The sequence below is a fragment of the Erigeron canadensis genome, chromosome 4, assembly GCF_010389155.1.
Source record: "Erigeron canadensis isolate Cc75 chromosome 4, C_canadensis_v1, whole genome shotgun sequence".
In the NCBI taxonomy this organism is placed as follows: Eukaryota; Viridiplantae; Streptophyta; class Magnoliopsida; order Asterales; family Asteraceae; genus Erigeron; species Erigeron canadensis.
This window is the reverse complement of record NC_057764.1, coordinates 43,496,917-43,520,269: the sequence shown is the minus strand read 5'-3', so window position 1 is coordinate 43,520,269 and position 23,353 is coordinate 43,496,917. Positions and strand designations below refer to the sequence as shown.

The following is a 23,353-nucleotide window of genomic DNA, read 5'->3' as shown; positions in this document are numbered from 1 at the left end:
CTATAAAGAACATAATACTTAAGAAGAAACCAAACATCTATATAAAAGAAATTGATCACTTTCTCAAAGAAAAAAGAAAAGGATTTTGTGAGAACATGATATTTTTCTCGCATACATTTGGAATGTATTATGATTTTTATATCTTGTGTATATATCCACTAATTTAGATAGTTATATCCGGTTATTTTTACTTAAATAATATATATCCTCATTCGTAGCATATGATAGATATAAATTTATAAATACAATCTTAATTATTTAGTCACATGTTGAAATTCTTAATTTAAAGAAATCGGAGATTATAATTGGTTAATTTAATTTAGATCAGTTGTCTTTTAGTATATATAAAGATAAAGATAAAATTAATTAATTAAAAATAAATAAAATTTAATATAAATATATTAAGATTTTAAGAATAATTGTACTATTATCTTTATTGAAGTTTTTTTGGTATTGTCATGACGTATATAAGAAAATTAAAACATATAAAAATATAATTATGATTTTTTAGTGTTCAAATATCGTTAAGCATGTCACAGTAAACAATTTCGATAAATATAATTTTAAAAAATATTTCAATATAAAACTCAAAGTGTTAATATATAGATCAAATTTTTATTACTCAAAGTAATATATTAAATTTTAAATTATTATAATTTAACATTTAATATTAATAACGCTGTAAGTTCCGTATATTAGACACAAGTCCAAAATCTAATAAATATAATATAATCTTTAAGTATATTTTTATTCTATCGTAATTTCTTTTGTGCACATTTCAGTAAATTATTCAAGCAGTGAAAATTGAAAAATGAACCACAACACAACTACCCGCTAACGGGTTACAAATTTGTTACTTATCCATTTGTATACCTACACGTGCCAATGTGACATTATCATTTAATCATTGAAATCTACCTACCCCTTTCATTTGATTTCACTAGAAACTTTGGGCAGTAAGAAACCATAGTAACTCTTCTTCTTCTGCATCCTGCTTTGTAAGTGTTTTCTTTCTTATATACATTTACATTATTTTTTTTTTCCATACTAGCTGTTCATAACACTAGCATTTATAGACGTGTAATACAACGGTGATGACTACGAATATTTTTTGTTTTAAATTGTTGGTAGTTATAAATGATTTATTAAGATGGTCAAAGGTGATAAAAGAAAATTAAATAGTCAATACGTTAATATACATTAAAATATTGGTTAGTGTAAATTACTAATATTACTAGTATTAGATTAGCTGGTTTAAATTAAAGGTTAGTCCTTTGGGTTGTGTGCATAATAGTTTATTTTTTGTCGTTAATTTCAGGATATTCGGGTTTGGCGTTACCATTTTTTTATACATGTTATTTTAGCAAAATACTTAAACTTTAATACTGTATAGTATATCTTTTTCTAAAAATGGTACTATTGTTGTTGTTAGTAATAGTGGTGAAGTTTTAAGAGCTTTTTGGGGTTCTTAAAAACCCTTAAAAATTCCTTGCCAAACAGCCCCCAGGTGTTTGATAAAAAGTGTCATCCAATATTTTGTAGGTTTGTTTCTCGGTAAACTCATATTGGGTTTTCGATAAGAGACTTCATCAAAGATGCATCTTTTTGCTATGTCATTCACAAAAAGATATAGAAAGATTTTATAAATGTCTCTGAGCTTGCACATATATGACCCGTTTATGCTTTTACTTGTTGAGATGACGATTAACTGTTTTTTTCTTTTTCTCTATATGGAAACAAATCTATAGGAACACTGCTGCTGTTGCACAATGTCAGACTATTTACCTCATGAGTTGGTTGTTAAAATCTTCACAAAGCTGCCCGTGAAGTCCCTCCTCCGATTTAGGAGTCTTTCAAAATCATGGTGCGCTCTTATCTCCAGCCCAGATTTCATCCGCAAGTACACTCTGGGACTGGTGCAAACATCTCAAAAAGTCCTCATCATGAACAATGTCATGGGTGGTAAGGATATCTACACGTTGCATGAGGAAGACCGGTTGCCACTTTCTTCTGGTGAAGGATACCAAGGCGTTACAGCAGTCGAGTACCCCAGAGTTGAAGTCCAAATAGCTGGTTCATGCAATGGAATTCTGTGTTTAGTTGATATGGCTTTACGTATGTGTCTGTGGAACTTTTCGGTTAGGCGCCAAGTAATGATCCCAAAGCATCCATTGCGGAGTAGATCTTCTAACATGACTGTTGGGTTTGGTTTTGACCGAATCGCCAATGATTACAAAATCATGACTATACATTATGGGGATACACTTAGACCTTATATCTACACCCGTATGACAGCTACTTGGACTCCGATTGCTCCCCCTGCTGGCATGTTTTATCATCTCAGATGTAACTCCTATTTGATTGATGCCACATTGTATTGGGTCGCAAGTGATTCGCCAAACATACCCCGTTGTATCATCATGACCTTTGATTTGACCAGTCATGTTTTTGGCACAATTCCGTTGCCTGAACCCAGCTTCGATTTGAGCAGCCATGTCTTTAGCACAATTCCATTGCCTGAACCCTGCTGGGCTTTTGAACAGTTAGGAGAGTTTAATGGTGCTCTAGCTGTGATGTGTACCAAGGGTAAGGATCCTTGGATCTGGGTGAAGAAGACAGAGTCTAATCATGTTTCCTCTTGGTCCGTTTTTCTCAAACTGGAATCCCCCCAATTTATAGTTGGCCAACTTTTGCAACCCACCTTCAATGGAGATTTGCTGATCCACACATATCCTGATTTTCAAAGTGATGGGGATGATAGAGTTTATAATACTAGAACAGGCGGGCTGTCAAGACTTTTGAGATTCATAGTTTATTGTAACATTCGGATGAATACATATGTGGAAAGCATTGAGTTGCTTGATAAAGGAACTCCTTGTGGTGAAACAATCAAGTGGTCTGAATAGAAAAACATTAATCGTCAAAGTAGGTACTGACTCCTTAGCCTGTTCCATTATGTTATGCAATTTAGCATTTAACTCCAAGTAATTGTTGTGGGTATCTTTGTCGGGAGATTATTCATAGCATTTCTATATGTATTACGTATTCCAGGATGTTGTAGAACTTGACTAAATGCTTTAAGGCATTTTATTGTTATGTATGCTTATTTACTGCTTCCCTTGGCATTGATTTTATATATATGTGAATTATGCAGTAGACCCACATGGTATACCAAATGACAGTTTTATTGATGAAGCCACAGGGCACAAGGTTACATTATTGTTTAGTTTAGCATTTCATTTTGGGTTTGTTTTGCTATTGTTTTATATGGTGGTTGTTACATATGTATATGAGTTAAGTAGTTTTAGACTTTTAGTCACAATCATATTACATATCCGTGTTTGGTTAACGAGGCCATGGTGTGATGTCCTTTGGTGAATACCTTATCTGGGAACGATGCATTTTAATAACAGAACGATTTTCAGTTGGTGCCTATTATTATGTGACCTTGCGTGGTATAGGGCACGGGTCTGATTCTATGAACCTACCAAGTGATCTAGTTGGGTGGCTGGTTTCGGGTGTTAAAAACCTTGGTTATGGAACAGGATGGCCAAAACTAATAATGTCACATGTTCAAACATAAGGATGCATACTTGGGTACATTTGGATGAATACCGAGTTTATAAGGGTGGAATATTGTTTGATATGATATGAGTTAGCAATTCTTCGCTTGAACCTGTCCTGTTTAACACCACAAGAGATATGACTATCGCGTATAATACGTGATTGAGCTCATCCTGGCAATGTGACTATGGTCGCTTATATAAGCTTTGAGCCTTCAGATTAATGTTCTTAAAGTTGGCTGTTGTGAGGACATATCCTATTCACATCTTTACCTAGTTATGTTGCTGCATTTCACGTAGGAGCCTATGACACTCATGCAGACATGATTGTGGGAGTACGTAGGGTTTAGATCACCGTGGTCATCCCCATGACTTGTGTGCATGCTTCGTAGTACTTAGCCAGTTAGCCCTGGTGTATGACCCATATCTGAGACTAAGAGTTTGGAGGGGTCTTCCCTTGTGTGGTGTGCGTAAACTTCTATTGGAAATGACTTTGGAATAGTGATCCCCCTTTTTTTAAGTAGTTGTATTGGTAGTTCCTTAAATGGTCGCTCGAATGGTGATTCCCTCGAATGGTCGCATGTCATGAACACCCAACTAACTCTTTCTGTAACCATACCATCTCCTCCGTGATGTGTTTTTTTTGTACATATCTATTTTAAAAAAACACAACTTGTCAACTTGAAAGCTTTTCAAGAATGTTTCATGTGAGGTAATTTCATAAATTTGAAATACATAGCAAGACAAGATGAATATGTATAAATTAGATGGTATTGTTGTTAATATGATCAATAAATTTGAGACTTGAAAGTTTATCAAGTCTGTTTCACCTGAGATGTAACTTCCTTAATTTGTACTCGTTATACAATTTTTTTTTTAACAGCAGTGGTGATTGAACTCAGCGGCATGCCTCTTCATCTTCCGGTAGAGATCGACCACGTCACCAGCACAGTTAATCCGAGGGCATGACTGGCGGTGGAAGTCCCACTACCGTTCTGGAGGAAACTAGCTAATGCTAGAGAAAACCCCCATGCTCCACCTAATTGGCAAAGACTTCTCGATATGTCTTTCAAAGGCTTTGAACCGTGACCAACATTTTGCCGAAAGATATAAGGGACATTAAATGTCCGGTTGGGCTTAGATGATATTGTTGAATTGGTGGTGTTAATACGATTATTGTATGTATGAATTTGCACCTTGTAAGCTTTTCAAGTTTGCTTCATCCGAGTAGTCTATAGATCTGGTATATGGTATGGATGTGGTTATGAGAGCAGGTCAAAAGTGGGTAAGGTTTAAATTTGGATTTTGGGGAGGAAAAGTCTTAAATGAGTATAATTACTCGTACTAGACTTGTGCTTGTGTCAGATACAAGTGTTATATATGACATTTTCTAAGATAAAATGAATTTTCAAATACATTATTCATAGCCTATTTAATACTCAATATATCTTTAATGAAACTAATTATAATATCTACCCCTAAAATTTTAAAATAATGTAACATCAGTAACTTATATTACTCACCGTTTAGATCATCTTCATTTACAACCCAACTCACCGGTACTATTCATTAAGAAACTAATTTTTTTTTTATATTTATCCAACCCAACAAAACATAACTTTTACACTCTCATTAACAACCCAACTAAACTATCTTTTAAATTAATAATAATATTTATATTTAATACTTAAAATACTTTTTGTTATAAAAAAATTAAGTTATTAAACATCATAAATAACTAGATTAAAAAATATATTACAATCATCAAAGATATTTAACAAATAAATAACTTCTGTTACGTTATACATGAATAAAGTCATAAATTTAGAAAATAATAAATTAAATAAGAAAGTCTTACTATAATCTTAATAATATTATATTATTAAAAAAAATCTTCAACAAAGATAAAAGAAAATAAAATTATGGCTTTTGCTTTTACCAAGACAAAATCCATTTGATTGTGAAATATGAATATTAATTACAAATATAATATATCGCTTGCAATGTAATAAAACGTGACCGACTAATGTTAGGTTCAACGAACAGGTGGGTGGGTATATTACATGGACCCCACCAATTGATTCTCACTTTTTGTCAACCGACCGACTCATATAGCCCAGAGGTATCAATGGAATGATTAAGTCATCGCTTTGGTTCCCCAAAGTTATGAAGGCCCCCATATTTTACTAAATGGGCTTAAGGTTTGGATAATCCATTATCCATATAAAAACAAGCACGATCGCATCTAAGGAAATTAGAGGACACAGACACGAAAGAAAAAGAAAAGGCTTTCCTAAAAAATTGAATCTGTCGAATTTATCTCTCAATCTATGATGACAGAATTCAATTCTTGTGAGTATGTCGAGGGACTCCGCATTACCCTCCAACGTTCTCATGGTCTCGAAATTTCATATATAGTATTGGGTAAGTTTATTAATTGATATACTCCAAGACTCATGTGATTTCTATTTTTTATTGTTTTTTTTCATTAACTTGTAAATCTGATTTCTTTGATTATTTTCTATTTAGTTTTGTTATGTGAAATTGTGAATTTGAGATTTTTGTTAATTAACTTGTAAATCTGAATTTTGTTAATTAACCTCCATAGATCAAGTTATTTAGCAACAACCAAGCAGCAGTAACCGGCCATCAACAACTCAGCAGCAACAACCCAACAGCAACCCAAGCCAGCAACAACTGAACAAGCGAACAACAGGAGCTGCATATGCGCTTAACAGCAGCCCAGTAGGAGATGTTTGACCAACAGGAGCAAAACTGCACAGGACAGAAGACAGTAGCAGCTAGAAGCAGACAACTTTTTTTTTCTTTTTTTGTTTACTTTACTTTGCATTCTTTTTAAACTAGGCTCCAAAGTTGATCTCGTTTAAGGTCCTAAAAAAGCTTGAACCAACACCACCCATATATACCCCAATGGGGATGGTCTTACACCAATCGCCACCATCATAACGCTACTGCTATCTTCATCGTCGTTGTATCGTGTGGACATTAGTCTAGTTCATTTTAATAAACAATAATTCGATAAATCTTTAAAAAATTTAATAGATAGTTGTTACACGTGATATAATAATGGAAAATACAACAATTTGTTACATTCATGTGATCATTTATAAAATAACTTATCTTTTGTTAATAAAGTTTTGTTTAATCCATTTAGAGAACTTTAATCTTTTTCAATTGATATATTGTCTTCAATTCACGTCAAAATATTCATAATGTTGTTTGAGGAAAAAATCGGATTAATAAATTTCAGGTAGTTACCCATTATGTTAGTGCAACTCGCGTAGATAACAAAAATCAAAGACAATCTCTAGAGTTAAATCTTTACGAGAAATGTTACAATAAATACTTTTATAAAAAAAATATTATAAAAGATGAAGTAAGATATATGTTTTAATGTTTGGAAATTACATTCTTTAACTTACATTAATTGTATTTGAATTAATCGGTGTTTTTTCATACGTTTTTATATCTAAATTTGTATGGTTTTTTGTTTACATATCTATATCTATCTATATTACATTATATAAAGTATTTGTCATTTTATTTTTTTAACTAAATAGTTGATAATTCTAAAATATTTCTATGTTATTCACTATTTTAAACATTACAACTTAAAATAACTTGAAATACCTATGATACTTTTAATAAAATTATTATAACTTACAACATACATCAATCAAATTTTAAAATAACTAAATTGCCACTTTTTATATTAATCACCTCCAGATTAATAACAACACCGCTATTTTCACCGCCACCGTCCATAATTGCCGTTGCCATTACACCGCCGCATTGTATAGATATATATCTAGTATTTAATAATGCTTTGAAAATGTCGTTAAAATTATTCGTGTATACAATGGGTCTAATTTTATATGAATGTTATGTTTGAGTCATTGAGTGTATTTTTTTTGGGTCATAGTAATTTTATACTACTAGCATTTCTAGAAAACAACTCAACCGGTAAAAAATCAAAAATGAAGCACAAGTACCCGTTTACTGGTTACAAATCTGTACTTATCCATTTATATGCTTACACGTGTCATTACCATTTAATAATTGAGACCTACCCCTTTCATTTGAGTTCACTACAAATTTTGGGTAGTAAAAAGTAAAAATCATACCTATTCTTCTGCTTGCATCTTGCTTTTTTAACTTGTAAGTATTCTTCTTTTTTATATATATAGATTTTTTATCCATACTAGCTGTTCATAACACTAGCATTTTTATTCTTTAGACATGTTATACAATTTTTTGAGATATTTTTAAAATTTGTTAGTAGTTTAATGATTTATTAATAAGATGGTCAAAATTTATGATGGTGATAAAAGAAATCCAAATAGTCAATACGTTAATATACATTATAATATTGGTTAGTATAAATCAATATTATTTGACTAGTTGGTTCAAAACTTTAAATTAAAGGTTAGCCCTATTGGATGTGCGCATAATAATTTATCTGTTTTTGTCTTTAATTTCAGGAAATTAGGGGTTGGTGTTAACATTTTTTTTAAACATGTTATTTTAGCAAAATCCTTAAAATTAATACTGTATTATATATCTTTTTCTAAAAATGGTACTATTGTTGTTCCTGACTTACTGGTGAAGTTTTAAGAGCTTTTTGGGTTCTTAAAAACCCCTTGCCAAACAGTCCCCCGGGTGTTTGATAAAAAGTGTCATCCAACATTTTTGGGTTTGTTTCTCGGTAAATTCACATTGGGGGTCTTTCGTTTCCCGGTAAATTCACATTGGGTTTTTGATAAGAGGCTTCATCAAAGATGCATCTTTTTGCGATAAAAAGATATAGAAAGATGCAATTCGCAACTCATATATGCAATTTGAAAAAGATTTTATAAATGTCTTTGAGCTTGCACATATATCACCCATTTATATATGCTTTAACTTGTTGAGATGACGATGAACTGTTTTTCTTTTTATCTCTATGGAAACAAATCTATAGGAACGCTGCTGTTGTTGCAAAATGTCTGATTATTTGCCTCATGAGTTGGTTGGTAAAATCTTCACAAAGCTGCACGATTTAGGAGTCTTTCAAAATCATGGTGCACTCTTATCTCCAGCCCAGATTTCATCCGCAAGTACACTCTGGGACTGGTGCAAATATCTCAAAAAGTCCTCATCATGAACAATGTCATGGGTGGTAAGGATATCTACACGTTGCATGAGGAAGACCGGTTGCCACTTTCTTCTGGTGAAGGATACCAGGGCGTTACAGCAGTCGAGTACCCCAGAGTTGAAGTCCAAATAGCTGGTTCATGCAATGGAATTCTGTGTTTAGTTGATATGGCTTTAGGTATGTGTCTGTGGAACTTTTCGGAATTAATGATCCCAAAGCATCCATTGCGGAGTAGATCTTCTAACATGACTGTTGGGTTTGGTTTTGACCCAATCGCCAATGATTACAAGACCATGACTATACATTATGGGGCTACACTTAGACCCTATATCTACAGCCTTAAGTCAGGTTCTTGGTCTCCGATCGCTCCCCCTGCTGGTATGTTTCATCATCTTAGGTGTAACTCATATTTGATCGATACAACATTGTATTGGGTTGCAAGTGAGTCTCCAAACAAACCCCGTTGTATCATCATGACATTTGATTTGAGCACCCATGTTTTTGGCTCATTTTCGATGCCGAACCCAGCTGGGAATTTAAACAACTTGGAGAGATGAATGGCTCTGTAGCTGTAATGTGTACAAAGGGTAAGGATGCTTGGATCTGGGTGAAGAAGACTGCGTCTTATAATGTTTCCGCGTGGTCTGTTTTTCTCAAACTGGAATCCCCCCGATTCATTGTTGGCCCACTGTTGCAACCCACTTTCAACGGTGATTTGCTCATCGAGACATTTCCTGATTTTCGAACTGATGGGGAAGCCAAGGTTTATAATACTCGTACGGCCGGGCTTTCAACACTGTTGAGCTTCAGACCTTATTGTAATATCCGGATGACAAAATATGTGGAAAGCCTTGAGTTGATTAACAGTGGATTCCCTTGTGGTAAAGAAATCAAGTGGGCTGAATAGAAGAAAAAGATTGCTAAAAGATGTTGGTAGCGAGGTAAGGTAGCCTGTTCTGTTAAATTTAGCATCAAAACTCTATGATAATATTAGTAGGTTAACTTAGATTGTTGTAGGTATCACAGTCTGGTATTTGAGATGCAAAGTTGCTGGAGACGTTTTAGAACTTAACTAATGCTTTCTGGTGTGTTACTTTCATGTTTGCTTATAATTCATAGCTTCACCTAGCATTGATTTTATGTGTGTATTATGTAGGAGCCTCGCATAGTTTACAAAATGATGGTTCTACTAACAAAGCCACGAAGGGATTACATTGTTGTTTGATTTTGGTTCCTTTTGCTATTGTATATATAGTTATAGTTAGATATGTGTACATGACTTATATAGCTTAGACTTTTAGTCACAATCATATTATAGATCCCTGGTAAGTTAATGAATCTATAGTGTTATGTCCTTTGCTGAATATACCTTATGCCAGGAATGATGCAGCTTGACAATAGCGTTTTTCAGTCGACGCCTATTGTTATGTGACTTTGTGTGGCAGAGGCCACAAGTTTGATCCCGTGAACTGGTAAAGACCAAATGAACTTGTCGGGTGGCTGGTTCCAGGTGTTAAAAACCTTACATGCTTAAACATAAGTATGCTTACTTGTGTACATTTGGTTTAATACTGAATCTATAATGGTGGAATGTTGTGTGGTGATGATCTTAAATCTGTTTGCGATTCTTTGCTGGAACTTGTCCTGTTTAACACCACTATAGATATATGTATTGTGTGTAGTATGTGATTGAGCTCATCCTGGAAAGGAGACTTTATAAGGTTTCAGGTAACCTTCTAGAAGGTTCCTAAAGTTGGCTGTTACGGGACATTTTCTCTTCACTTCGTTAGCCAGTTAAGTTGCTGGCTTGCTGCACACAACGTAGTAATGTATGTAGGAACTGATGAGACACGTACAGACATGATTGTGGATTCAGAGTTTAGGTGGTCATCCATATGACTTAGCATGGCTGGTCGGGCGACCTATTATCTGTGACCAATAGTCCGGATGGGTCTCTCCTTATTGTGTGCTCCCAAAACTTTTATACTAAGTGCCTTTGGGTTGGTGATTCCCTTTTGGTAACATATACCTTAAAGAAAGATGCGTTTTGACAACACTAGTTCTAAATGAGGTGTTGTCTCATTGAGTCGTATCCGTTAGCATACACTTGGATCTGGTTATGGAGATAGCATCACTAACATAGGTTAGCTTATTTTTTACAGGATTGAAAAGTGCATTTTGCACGACTTTTTTGGTGAATAAAACATCAGTGTAACTAGAGCTTAACACAATGTAGAAAAAAAAACTTAAGAATAAGTTCTAGATTTCAATAGCACAAGAACTATTTTGACTGTTGCTTGCACCATACTAAACGATGATGTGTTAAACTGATTCTGTTAAAGATAGGCTTCAATCGTTTTTTCTTGTTTTGTTACAGTTCTCACTCTGTTTTTGTATGTATGTTTCATTTTACTTAAGATACATGTATATTTTATATCTTTTAAATTGATTGGAAGATAAATATAGAGTAATTTTGGGTTTGTGAAAGAAAAAACACATCAAATGTGACAAGAAGAACAAAATGTGGCAGAAAAGCAAACAGATAGTGGCCGTCAATATATTGGAGTGGAAAACAATAGAGCTGACCCACAACACAATGTATTATACATCTATAATAATTAGAGATTAAATAAATGCTAGGTATATATATTATTGATTTGTGTATATATATGTGGCTTCACAATAGTAAAAGTTAATACTCCGTATCATTTTGGTTCCAAGAATGAATGTCATTTTAGTCAAGACAACTTTATATAGTGTCTTTGATTCCATCATTTCTCTTCCATCTTCATCATAAGAATTAGACCATATATGGTCGACCATGACCATCATTGGAGACCCCTAACTGGCAAACCCACAACCATCGTCTACCTCCACTTAATTATGCAACACGATCTACTTCTGCCCCCGTTGCCTCCCACTTTTCACCATCTTTTTTTCTTTTTTTCATCTTCATCATAAGAATTAGACCATACATGTGTGTGTTTTCTTTCCCAAATCTATTTTGGCATATGTATATCAGTTTGTATTAAAATGGGTTCTTATTTAATGTGGGTGGTGTGCGTATTTAGATCTACATGTTTTTTTCTTTTATTTAGACAGTATCACGACTTGTATGGCTTGATAACTAAAACTTGTGTGTATATGTTAATCTGGTGCAACTGATGTCATTTTGAAGGAAAAATTAGAAGAACCACAAGTGAGGTGTTAGGGGCTGATTTTATGAAGGATAATGATAAATCAACTTAATTGGTTTGTCTAAAGATATGTCTAATAGATGAAACATGTGAGGTTAACAATGGTGAATGATGGAGGTGGATTAGTGAGTTACTTCAATAATAGTGAGCCAAACTGTTGGGTTATATAACTAATTATCACAACAAATCATAAAGCACGCAACGGAAGACAAAATCTATGTAGTTTAATTAATTTACCAAAGTATAAAAGATGTACCTTATAATGGAGAGATTAAAGATAAGAACAAGGTTTAAATTAACCTCTCTACGATTGCACACTCAACGTTGGAACGTATATATTAAAAGAAAAACCTATGTGTTGAGATTTTGACCAGAACTACAAAGTTTTAGCCCTATGTGTTGAGAATCTACAGTTCAAAGAAAAACCTCTAACTCATTACGGATTAAAAGATATGAATTTTTTAGTAAACTGTCGCAAAACAAAAAGTTTATACGAAAAATTCACATTGTCACACAATTAATTATACAATTATCTAGCATAATTAACCCTAATGATCAAGATTTCATATCAATATATCTAAGTAAGAATCATGAATGATTTGCATGAAAAATTCATGATTTTTACTTCTTTTTAACAATTAAAATTAAAGGTACAACACATAATTACATATAATTTATCACATAAACATGTAATTTAATCAAAACTTGGATTAGGAACCCTAAAAAAAACTTTTTTTTTTTATTTTCTGGAAAATCTCAAACCATATATATATATATATATATATTAAATAAAACTTTTTTCATATTTAAATAATGTAATTAAATTACAAAATCAATTTAAATATATATACATATATATATAGCCGAAAATTCAATGATCAAGAACCCTAACCCCCCTTCAAGTTTTGATCTTTTGGTAATTCAAAAACATACATAGTAGGCTCGTGATACCACTGTTGGGTTATTGTAACATCCTAAATTTATTAAGCCAATGAAAATTAACCTATATTATAGTTTTGACATTAAAATAGTTTCCTAGTATGTTATTTTTGATTATGGGATTGTTTTAGTTGGAACTTTAGCGGATAGCGGGTAAAATACCCACAAAAACTCATTTGGGTCGTGGCACTTAGAAAAGTTGCCAGACACTTCTTTTTTTTTTTTTGTTGAATCACAATTCCACCAACCCTTTTCATTATTCACCTTTTCTTCATTTCCATCTTTACCTTAATTCTAATTCTCCAAGTAATTCAAGAAATTCTTCAAAGCTTGATCATAATAATAATCTTCCTTCATCTAAGAAATTGAAAAGTGGGGTTTATGCCTAGTGGTGGTGGCTGAAATTTTGAGGAAGAAGGAGGAGAAATTAGGGCTTGAATTCATGATTTTTGTTCTTGAAACATTAAGGTAATTTTCTTATTAATCATAGTTTTAATTATTGTAGAAATTAGGGTTCTTATTATTAAATTGAATTGGGGAAATTGGGGGTTTTCTTTATATTGAGTAAATTGATATAATATGAATTAGGGTTCTTGTAAGTTAATCAAATTAGGGTTTTATTTGAGTTGCATGATAGATTTTGATGAATGGAAGTAAGAAGAAACCTGGACAGATTCTGCCCCTGATGTTGTAACGAGTTAAAAACCTTCATGACAGCATTTTCACTTGTTGAGTCCTAAAAAGAAAATGTAGGTTATTGTGTTAGCAAAATTTTCCCACTAGAATGAGTTCAAAATTCGAAGTAGAACTCTAGTTATGAATTTTTGAATCCAGTGGCGCAATGCTGATCTTTCAGCAAAAATGATTCTGATGTCTGTTGTTAAAACGGGTAAAACACATTCTTGCAAGTTAATTCATGTTTTGGTCACTGAATATAAAATGTACTAAAATGTGTTAAGAAGAAGTGGCCACTGGAATGAGGTCAAAATATGGTGTAGAACTCAAGTTATGGTCATTTGAAGGCAGTAGGGTCAAAGCTGTTTAACAACAGCAGTTTTGATTTTTAAAACGACCAGAAGTCACCTTTGAAGGACAATTCACATATTGGTCACTAAAGATAAAAGGTAGGTATATGTGTCACCTAAATTTGGCCACTGGAATCAAGTAAAAAGAGTAAGTAGAACTTGAGTTACACTCGTTTGAAGGCAGCTTGGTCAAATGATAAAACGGTACTTTTTGTATGAAAACGATATAAGAGATACATGTTAGGTGAACTAAACCCAAGATTAACATAAGAATGTAAATGATGGGTTGGGTGTTGGAATGCTAGTGATTATGGCTAGGTGACCTTATACATGATGAATGACCATTCGTGTGTTTTTAATGTGATTTGATAGGTTGAATGCATTACGTTGTTTTATGGTCATCTTGCAATTGTGGTCGCAAACAAGGTGAGTGTATATGCATATAATCATGTTTTTGATATTTGAGGTCATAGGTGGGTAAATTCCTATGACCCATTTGTTTGATTGATTGTGAGAACTAGTAGGTGGGTAAATTCCTACTAGTCATATTGTATGTAAGAACTAGTAGGTGGGTAAATTCCTACTAGTCATATTGTATGTAAGAGCTAGTAGGTGGGTAAATTCCTACTAGCCATTGTATCCATGGCCATGTTGAAAATGATTGTGTGAGCTAGTAGGTGGGTAAATTCCTACTAGCCAAATTTATTTTGTGAGCTCGTAGGTGGGTAAACTCCTACTAGACAAATTAATTTTGAGAGCTAGTAGGTGGGTAAATTCCTACTAGCCAAATCGTTGATTACGACTAGTAGGTGGGTAAAGTCCTACTAGTATTATGAATGATATGGATGAGATGACTATGAATTGATAGGCTAAAATTGATGCACTTATGTATGGTAATTTGTTTTAGTCCCAACTATTACTAGATGGGTGCTGAAGACACCTCTATGTCGATGGTGAGTGAACTTTGCAACACGATCAATTAATCTGGATGTGACCAGTTTAGATGATCGTGTACCAGGTTAACTGGAATTAAGTATTAAGGTGACAAAATATTAATACATGCAATAATATAAATGACGAGTATATAAACTGGTGAGACAATATGTAATTTTCAAGTGTATTTTATTTATTACTTGTTTAAATAAAATACAAGGTTGTTGCGGAACCAAGATAATACAAGAATGTAAATATCCTAACAACCCATGAATTACAATTGATCTAAACTTGGAAATTCTCCTAAACAATCGAAACACTTAGAGTTGTGAAATGTTTCTCTTTGCGATTGAGAGAATATTGCACAAGTTCACCAATATTGCAGAATATATGTATTTGCAAAGTTTTTTTAACAGCTTGTGCAAGGACCTCTATTTATAGTCGAAGATTGAGCATGGAGATCTCAACTTCGACGTACAAATATGGTTGACAGCACACAAAAGTATTGTTTAAATAATCCTTTGTGTGTGTTAAATAAAGTAAGACAAAAGGTTACTTTATTCAACCACTCTACATCTTTGTATCTTTATCCAAAGACAATATCATTGTCCGTTAAAAGGATGTAGAGTAAAAAGGTCCTCCTCGTAATCAGTGTAAAGCTTTGTAAGAGCATTTACACTGGAGGATTCTCCAGTTGATTGATCTGGTAGATTGTCAACTGGGCTTCGCTGCCATTGCCAATCTCTATCTTCCATTTGTTGTCTTTGACTTCAACTGGAAGGTTTTCAGATTTTAGTCTTCTGATCTCAACTGGAGGAAGTCATCAGTTGCTAAACCTGTACAATGCAACTGGACTTCTAATATTTCGGACAATTCCTCATGCTCTCCAGATGTCACTGGAGAGCTCCAGTTTAGCTTAAACTGGACCTAACAAATTCCCCCTAATTGTCCTGAAATATTGTCAAGTGATTTCAAACTTGTTTCTATACAAGTTTAAGTTTGAAGTACTTGAGTTTGATAAAACCTATTGAGTTTCCAAGACATTTTTATAGATCATCAAATGTCTTGGATTTTGTTTTAAAAGCTTGTAGATCCTATCAGATATCTTACTTGTGAGTTACAATCTGGCAACTTGTATACACACAATTTACAAATAAGTTACAAGAAAGTATACAAAATTACAAGCAGATAGTTAGAAGGAAAACTTAAACAGATGGCCCTTCGCCAGTTTTCCTTCTTTTTGAGATTGATGAAATTGGCTGAGTATCCTCAGGATCAAGGCCTAATCTTTCTTCAATGTTTTCCTTGAACTTGATAAGATTTTGCAATACGTACTCCCAGCCTCTTTCAACTTTATTCTTCCTCTGTCTCCCCTCCAGCAACCTCAACATTTCAACATGTTCGGAATGACCATACTGATGGACATCCGGGTTCTCAGTTGTCCTTTTGGGCCCACCAAAGTATTGTACCTCAACAACAAAATGCTTGGCACCAGGCTTGATTGAAACCTTAACATCAGTAATCCTGCCTCTATTGTGCCTTCGACGCTGTACATCTGACAAGTATGTGCGAGCTTCAGATTCATTTGTCAGTTTGATTTTGCTCGTGCTCAGCTTTTGTGTAGCAGCTCGAATATCATCAGTTGTGGGTTCAGATGGTTCTACCCAAGTCCTCAGATTTGCATCTCTTGGCAAGGCTTTTTGTTTTCTCCCTTTGGACTTGGGTGGATTCAATACTTTGGTGACCGCCTTCTTTACCTGCTCAGTCCTCTTGAGAATCCCTTCAGACCTAATCTCTCTGGCCTTTTCCACCGACACATTCAAACACTTAGCATCCAGTTCAGCCTCATCATCCTGGTAGTGTTTGTCCAGTTCAACTTCAAGCATCTCCTTCAGTGCATTGACTATTCTTGGATCTTCTTTGATCTTCTTGTATTCAACAAGTGTCAAGCCAAGGAGTTGAGCATCAGTGATATCAACAAGAGGGGTTGGAAGATTTCTTCTAGATTCGAATTGGTTCACTTTCATTTGTTTCTTCCTTTCCTTGACCAGGTATCCCACTCTTGCTAACTTCTGACTCTCGCTTTCAGTAACTGGAGGCAACAAATCGACATTGCCAGTTTCCAACATTGGTGCATCGGTGGCCGGTTCCATAGATTCATCAGCAATGGCCTTTCCCTTATCAACACTCCCTACCACCACATCATCAAACACCTCAAACCCTTGCTCACCAGCCTCAGTACTGGTAGCCACACAATCTCCTTCCCTTTACTTGAAGTCTTCACAAGAGTGTGAGGGGCATGTACCGACCTTTCCCCCTTGGCAGCATCTAGTCCCTGCCTGATGGCTTCAAAATCGGCATGACTAGAGGGCAGGCGATCTAGAGGCTGCCATGATTGCATTGTCTTGCACTCTTTGAAGACTCCACAAAGCATGCGAACTGTCCTCCAAAGATGATTGATCTCTTGAGACTGAGTCATTACATTTCCACTTGTCTGCTCTTGACTCTTTAAAATCTGTTTGAGTATTGAGAGATCATCTGAAGAGAGCCCAGTTGCAGGGACTTCCTTAACACTTTCAGTCACACCCTCCCTTCCTTTGCCAACTTCAGTGGTCAGATCCGATATGGCAGTTGAGTGTTCAGAGACCTTGCTGGCCAGTGTATCCAGACTGCACCTCAACCGATCAATCTCAGATGTAATAGGAGTGAGATCGACCTGGGGCGCTGCAATCTTGGTGATCTCAGACATCACCTTTTCAATCAAATTGTTTTCACTGGCAGCCAAGGTTTCTTCAATCTTGAGACCCACTGAAGAGGCCAACTGGTTTCCAAGCTCTGTCACATCTAGGCCAGGTTTGTTACATAAATCTTGCACCTGCCTTTCCAGATTCTTAATATCAACCTCTGAAGATCTGACAGTACTGTTCAGCAGGTTGGATATTGAAGATGTGACTCCAGATTGAGTCAGTGCGAACGCCTCCCTTAAAGATGTTGCCAGTTGATTGGAGGATTCCACTAACTCGTTCAGCTTGCCAAACACCAAGTCCTCATTGGCAGAGAACTTGTTGATCCCCAGGTCAACCACTTTAATATTTTGCAAGTGATCCTTGTGGTACCTGGAGAGGGACTTGGTGTTCCTATCGAGTGTCTTTTGAATCTCTTCCACCCTCGCGAGAAGGTTCGAGAGATCGGCTTGGAAAGACACGAATTGGCTGTCCAATGACGGAGGAGAAGGTGTCACTGGACCAGCCGAAAAAGCTACAGGTGCAACTGGACGAGGTATGACAATATTTGGTTCTCCAGTTGCAGTAGCATCAGTTGATAGAAGAGGAGGGGTTGTAGAAATGAAGGGAAGAGATTCAATGTGTCGTTCATGCTGAGAATGCTCAGGTGTGAACGACGGCGACGGTGGGGTTAGGATGTGTCTATTTCTAGGCACACCCATAGAAGAAAGTGGTTGGCGAGAGGTGAAAATTGGAGGTATTTCTAAGCTTTGTACATAGTTGGGGAAACTGAAACATGTGGTTCTTGGGGTTGACCAAGGAGAGAAGGGAGCTGATCAAGTACAGTTGCATCAGCCATCTCCTGGTCAGATTCCGTCTCAGATGAGTCCGAAGACTCAAGCTGAAACACCCTCATTTATGCCAAGATCCATAAATGTTGGGGTGGCTGAACAAGTTGTTCAGACTCCTGATGACCAGTTTGAGTTGCCTCAATGGTATCATCAGTTTGAGGATCCGTTGCCGAAACATCTTCTCCCTGGACAGAGGTGACTGGTGCCTCAACCACAACTGCTCTATCCTCAGTTGCAATATCACCGGCAGCGGCTTCAGAGACCACTATCACAGATTGTGACTGGTCAGGTGCAGCAAGTCCAGATCTTGATCTCCTGCTTTTAGAGGATCTTCTTGCTTTAGGAACTGCCTGGACTCCTGCTTCTGCCACAGTTATGACTTCAGTAGACGAACCGGTGGGTCCCTCATTATTTTGAGGCCCGCCCAGTTGCCTTTCTGATTCACCAGATTGTGGTGCATCAGTTTTAGAGAATGCAAAAATCATTCTCGGGACATCTGGACTTCATCAGAAGTGGACACCAGGTTGTCCAGATTCCTCAACAGTTCTGGCACAGAGAACAAGGATTGTGTGTTGTTGTACTCTTCTCTGCCCAGAATCTGAATAAAACAAAGGGACAGGAATCTTGAAAAGGGAACACAAGGACCCCTGTTGCCCTTCAACTTGAACACAAGGCTCCTGAACAAAATACCTGCAAAGTCCACCCTCAGTCCATTCCAAAGGCAGTAAGCCATCTCTGCCTGAAAGGAGTTTATCTGGTCCAATCCACCAGAACTCCCTCCCAAACTCTCCACCAAGTGGACCATAAAGAACTTCCAGGATGGTGAAAGCCCTTTCATTGTAATGGACCCCTTGGTCTTCAACACATCCCCCTCCACCATCTCCTTATTTCCCATATCAAGGAAGACCTGGCGGAAATTAACATTGGAGGAAATCACCACTGGAGTTTCATTTGTCTCCAGTAGTTGAGGTTAAGGGCTTCCCTCAACGTTTCAGTGGTGATGGTACACGGGACTGACCCATCCTTTAGAGAAAAGGAGATGGATGAGCAGTCCTCAGAAAGAGAGGCAGTGTACCAGAATTCACACAAGTAGTCATGAAATAGCTTGTGTGGATTCAAAGAGAAGGCATCGCTGAGGGGAGAAATCCGAAGAAAGGATTGGATTCTCCCTATAAGAGTCAGCGGCCTGGAGCCCTTGAAGAGATGCCATTGGATTATTTGGATTTAATTTAATAAGTTTAGAACTTATGGGAGCACCAGTGGCACGAATAACATTTGTGATGGAATGTACTCAGCAGTGAGTAGATTCACATCACGAGAACGAGATGAAGAAGAAGAAGATTTAGGAGCCATTTGTGAATTTAGATTTAGGGTTTTGGACTTAAAAGAAAGAGAGAAAAGGATCTCGAATTGTGAATGATTGAAAGAGTAAATGAAGGAATTTTGAGAGAAGTAAATGAGACGGATATATTGGTGGGGGTATATATAGGCAGTAAAATATTGCCAAAATATACGAAAAGATATTTTAGTCTCCAAAATTTTGAAATAATTTGTAAAAGTTATTTTCCAAAATTTTGAGAATTCAAAATATTTAATAATTCCCATCAAGCATTTAATGCTACGACGGCTGGTATTCCCACTCACCCACTAACTTCACCAATACCCATAAAAGTGCAGTACATTTCAGCAAAAGTCTTGACACGTAAGACATGTCAGGTGACGTCGTGAGTGCGAGGTTAGCACTCGAGTAACATCACGTGTCACAAGTATCCACCAAGTAAAACACAACGTTATGAAATCTGGCTGACCACCATTTTGAGACAAGACCAAACTAGCAACCAAAGAAAATTTAGATGCCAGTTTCAACTGATGACCTTCAGTTGCATTTTTCAATAATTTATTTGAAAAATGTTTTGAGTCTTTTTCCCCTAAAAATGTGATCCATTTGATCAGTGACTAGTCTTTGAGTACATCAAGGCGTTCAATCTCCAACCAATCAAGGATCACCTGGACCATCCTCAACTGAAGGGCCTCTTCAGTTTAATGAGGATTTAACATACCCAGTTCACTGATGAGATGTTTAAAGTCTTTTCATCAAGAGGTTTTGTAAAAACATCAGCTAACTGTTTATCAGTGGGATGAAATGTATTTCAATATCTCCTTTCATAACATGATCACGAATGAAGTGATACCTGATATCAATATGCTTTGTCTTTGAGTGCATCACTGGGTTGTGAGATATAGCAATAGCACTGGTGTTGTCACAAAAGATTGGGGTTCTTGTGAATTTCATGCCATAATCAAGTAACTGGTTTTTGATCCAGAGAATCTGGGCACAGCAACTGGCCGCAGAAATGTATTCTGCCTCAGCAGTAGACATTGAGACTGAAGTCTGCTTCTTACTGGTCCAACTCACCAGTTTTCCCCCTAGGAAATGACATCCACCAGTTGTGGATTTTCTATCAATCTTACAACCTGCATGATCTGAATCTGAATAACCCATTAGATCTAACCCTGAGCCTTTGGGATACCAAGACCAAGGCTAGGGCACCCTTTCAGGTACCTGAAAATGCGTTTAACAGCATGCAAGTGTGATTCTTTTGGATTTGCCTGAAATCTGGCACATAAACATGTTGCAAACATTATATCTGGTCGACTGGCAGTTAGATACATCAGTGAACCAACCATTCCACGATATTCTTTTTGGTCCACTGGTTTCCATTTGGGTCAGAGTCCAAATTTAATGGAGCTGAAATAGGTGTGGTTTTTGATGGGATTGAATCAAATTTGTATTTTCTCAACAAATCTCTGACATATTTTTCTTGGTTAATAAAAATACCATCCATGGTTTGTTTAATTTGTAAACCTAAGAAAAATGTTAATTCACCCATTAAACTCATCTCATATTCTTGAGACATAATTTTTGAAAACCTTTTACACATTCCATCATCAGTTGACCCAATATAATATCATCAACATAAATTTGTACCAGCAAGATATCACCTTTTTCTTTCAAGATGAACAAGGTATTATCTATTGCACCTCTTTGAAAACCATTTTTGAGAAGATGTTTAGTTAGAGTATCATACCAGGCTCTTGGGGCTTGTCGAAGACCATATAAAGCTTTGTTCAGTCTATATACCAATGTGGATGCTTTTCATTTATGAAGCCTGGAGTCTGCGTAACATACACTTCTTCTTCCAATGTGCCATTCAGAAACGCACTTTTTACATCCATCTGGAAAACCTTGAATTGCAAGTGAGCAGCATAAGCCAGAAAATTCTGATGGCTTCAAGTCTTGCAACTGGAGCAAAATTTCATCGAAATCAACACCTTCTGCTTGACAATAACCCTGGCAACTAATCTAGCTTTGTTCCTGATAACGTTGCCATCTTCATCCATCTTGTTCCGGTAGACCCACCTCGTTCCAATGGTTCTCTCTTAACCCTGGAGGACAAGGAACAAGCTCCCAAACGTTGTTCCTTTCGAACTGGTTGAGTTCTTCTTGCATAGCTTCAACCCAGCTTGGATCTGCCATAGCCTCGTCAATCTTCTTCGGTTCAATCAGTGATAAGAAGGTGACGTTCAAGCATTGATCACTTGTGGCTCTTCTAGTCTGAACCCCACTATCTGGATTGCCAATAATCTGCTCAATGGATGAGCAGCAGTCCATTTAGTGTATTGACTAGGTTGGTATAATACAACATCAGTGCAAGACACTTGACGATCTCCAACAGATGCAGCAACTGGAGGAGGATCAGTCCAAACTACTTCAACTTCATCATCAGTGTCAACTGAAGAGTTGACATGAATCTTCAAACAAAGGTATATCTTGAAGAACTGGAGAAGCTTGAACTGGTTCTGATGTTGTTGTGGCACGCACATCAGATCCAATTACCAGTTTTTCAGGTAGGTTAAAACTGATAGAAGGATAAATGAGGTGTCACACATGTTCTCCTTTTCCATTACTGGTTCCAAGACTTGATGTCTGGAAACATTTTCTGGTGTACTAACTGATTGATGAACCTGATCAGATACACCAAAATCAACTGGGACACTGAAGATAAATCAGGGTTGGTCTTTGTTGATTGCTTCATTTGATTCATCGAACGTGACATGAATTGTCTCATGTACCTTTTGGAGTCTATAATTATAAACTCTATAGGCTTTTCTAATATTTGAATACCCCACAAAGACACCTTCGTCAGCTTTTGCATCAATTTTCCCAACTGACTGGAATCGTTTAAAATGTAAACTGGACAACCAAATACATGGAAATATCCAATATTTGGTTTACGATTCCTGAGGACTTCATAGGCAGTCTTCCTGTGTCTCTTGACATAAACTGACCGGTTTTGGGTGTGACATGCAGTTGCCACAGCTTCAGCCCAAAACAGGTGGAAGACCAGATTCAGATAACATACTTCTGGCAGCTTCAATCAATTCGATTCTTCCTTTCACCACACCATTTTTGTGGAGAACGAGCTGACGAAAAGTTTTGAGAAATGCCAGTGTCAGTGCAAAATGTCTCCAATTCTTTATTCATGAATTCTGTACCGTTATCACTTCGCAACTGACACACTTTCTTGGTATACTTGAGCTCAATTCGCTTGATGAGAGAGATAATTTCACCAGATGCATCACTCTTTGATCTGATAAATATCACCAACAAAACTGGTGTATTCATCGACCACAACTAAAGTGTATCTCTTACCAGCTTTATTTTGAACATTCACTGGACCAAGAGATCCATATGAAGCATGTGAAGAGGTTCAGTGATGCTGAATTCTGCCTGGTCTTAAAACTGGCTCTTTTCTTTTTGCCCATTTCACACCCTGGACATGCTTCTCCTTTTTTAAAGGGAAACAAGGTATCCCATCAACCAGTTGCTTTCTTGACAACTTGTTAATATGTTTTGAAGTTAGATGGATAATCGTTTATGCCACAGCCAGTTGGTGTCCTCATCC

At 36.1% G+C, this 23,353-nt stretch overlaps 2 protein-coding genes and 2 long non-coding RNA genes across 4 annotated transcripts in view; all 4 read left to right on the top strand.

The window, feature by feature from the left end:
• Positions 1-908: 908 nt before the first annotated feature.
• LOC122596124 (F-box/kelch-repeat protein At3g06240-like) lies at positions 909-3,115 on the top strand. The gene is made up of 2 exons (XM_043768645.1): positions 909-998; positions 1,749-3,115. The coding sequence occupies exon 2, from the start codon at positions 1,770-1,772 to the stop codon at positions 2,904-2,906; it is 1,137 nt and encodes a 378-aa protein (XP_043624580.1). The 5' UTR covers positions 909-998; positions 1,749-1,769; the 3' UTR covers positions 2,907-3,115.
• A 2,613-nt stretch (positions 3,116-5,728) lies between these two features.
• Positions 5,729-6,658, top strand: LOC122594951. The gene is made up of 2 exons (XR_006323162.1): positions 5,729-5,987; positions 6,172-6,658. It is a non-coding gene; the product is annotated as an uncharacterized LOC122594951 (long non-coding RNA).
• A 2,077-nt stretch (positions 6,659-8,735) lies between these two features.
• On the top strand, positions 8,736-9,275 carry LOC122597684 (F-box/kelch-repeat protein At3g06240-like). The gene has a single exon (XM_043770256.1). The coding sequence runs from the start codon at positions 8,736-8,738 to the stop codon at positions 9,273-9,275; it is 540 nt and encodes a 179-aa protein (XP_043626191.1).
• Positions 9,276-13,107: 3,832 nt separating this feature from the next.
• The window catches only part of LOC122598626, a 23,081-nt gene continuing 12,835 nt past the window's right edge, over positions 13,108-23,353 (top strand). Inside the window, exons 1-2 of the long non-coding RNA XR_006323672.1 lie at positions 13,108-13,322; positions 14,252-14,305. This is a non-coding gene — a long non-coding RNA (uncharacterized LOC122598626). The remainder of the gene's footprint in view (positions 13,323-14,251; positions 14,306-23,353) is intronic.

Bases quoted from the DNA above. Each gene is read 5' to 3' on its own strand.
- LOC122596124 (XM_043768645.1), top strand. From the start codon at position 1,770: ATGTCAGACTATTTACCTCATGAGTTGGTTGTTAAAATCTTCACAAAG.
- LOC122597684 (XM_043770256.1), top strand. From the start codon at position 8,736: ATGGGTGGTAAGGATATCTACACGTTGCATGAGGAAGACCGGTTGCCA.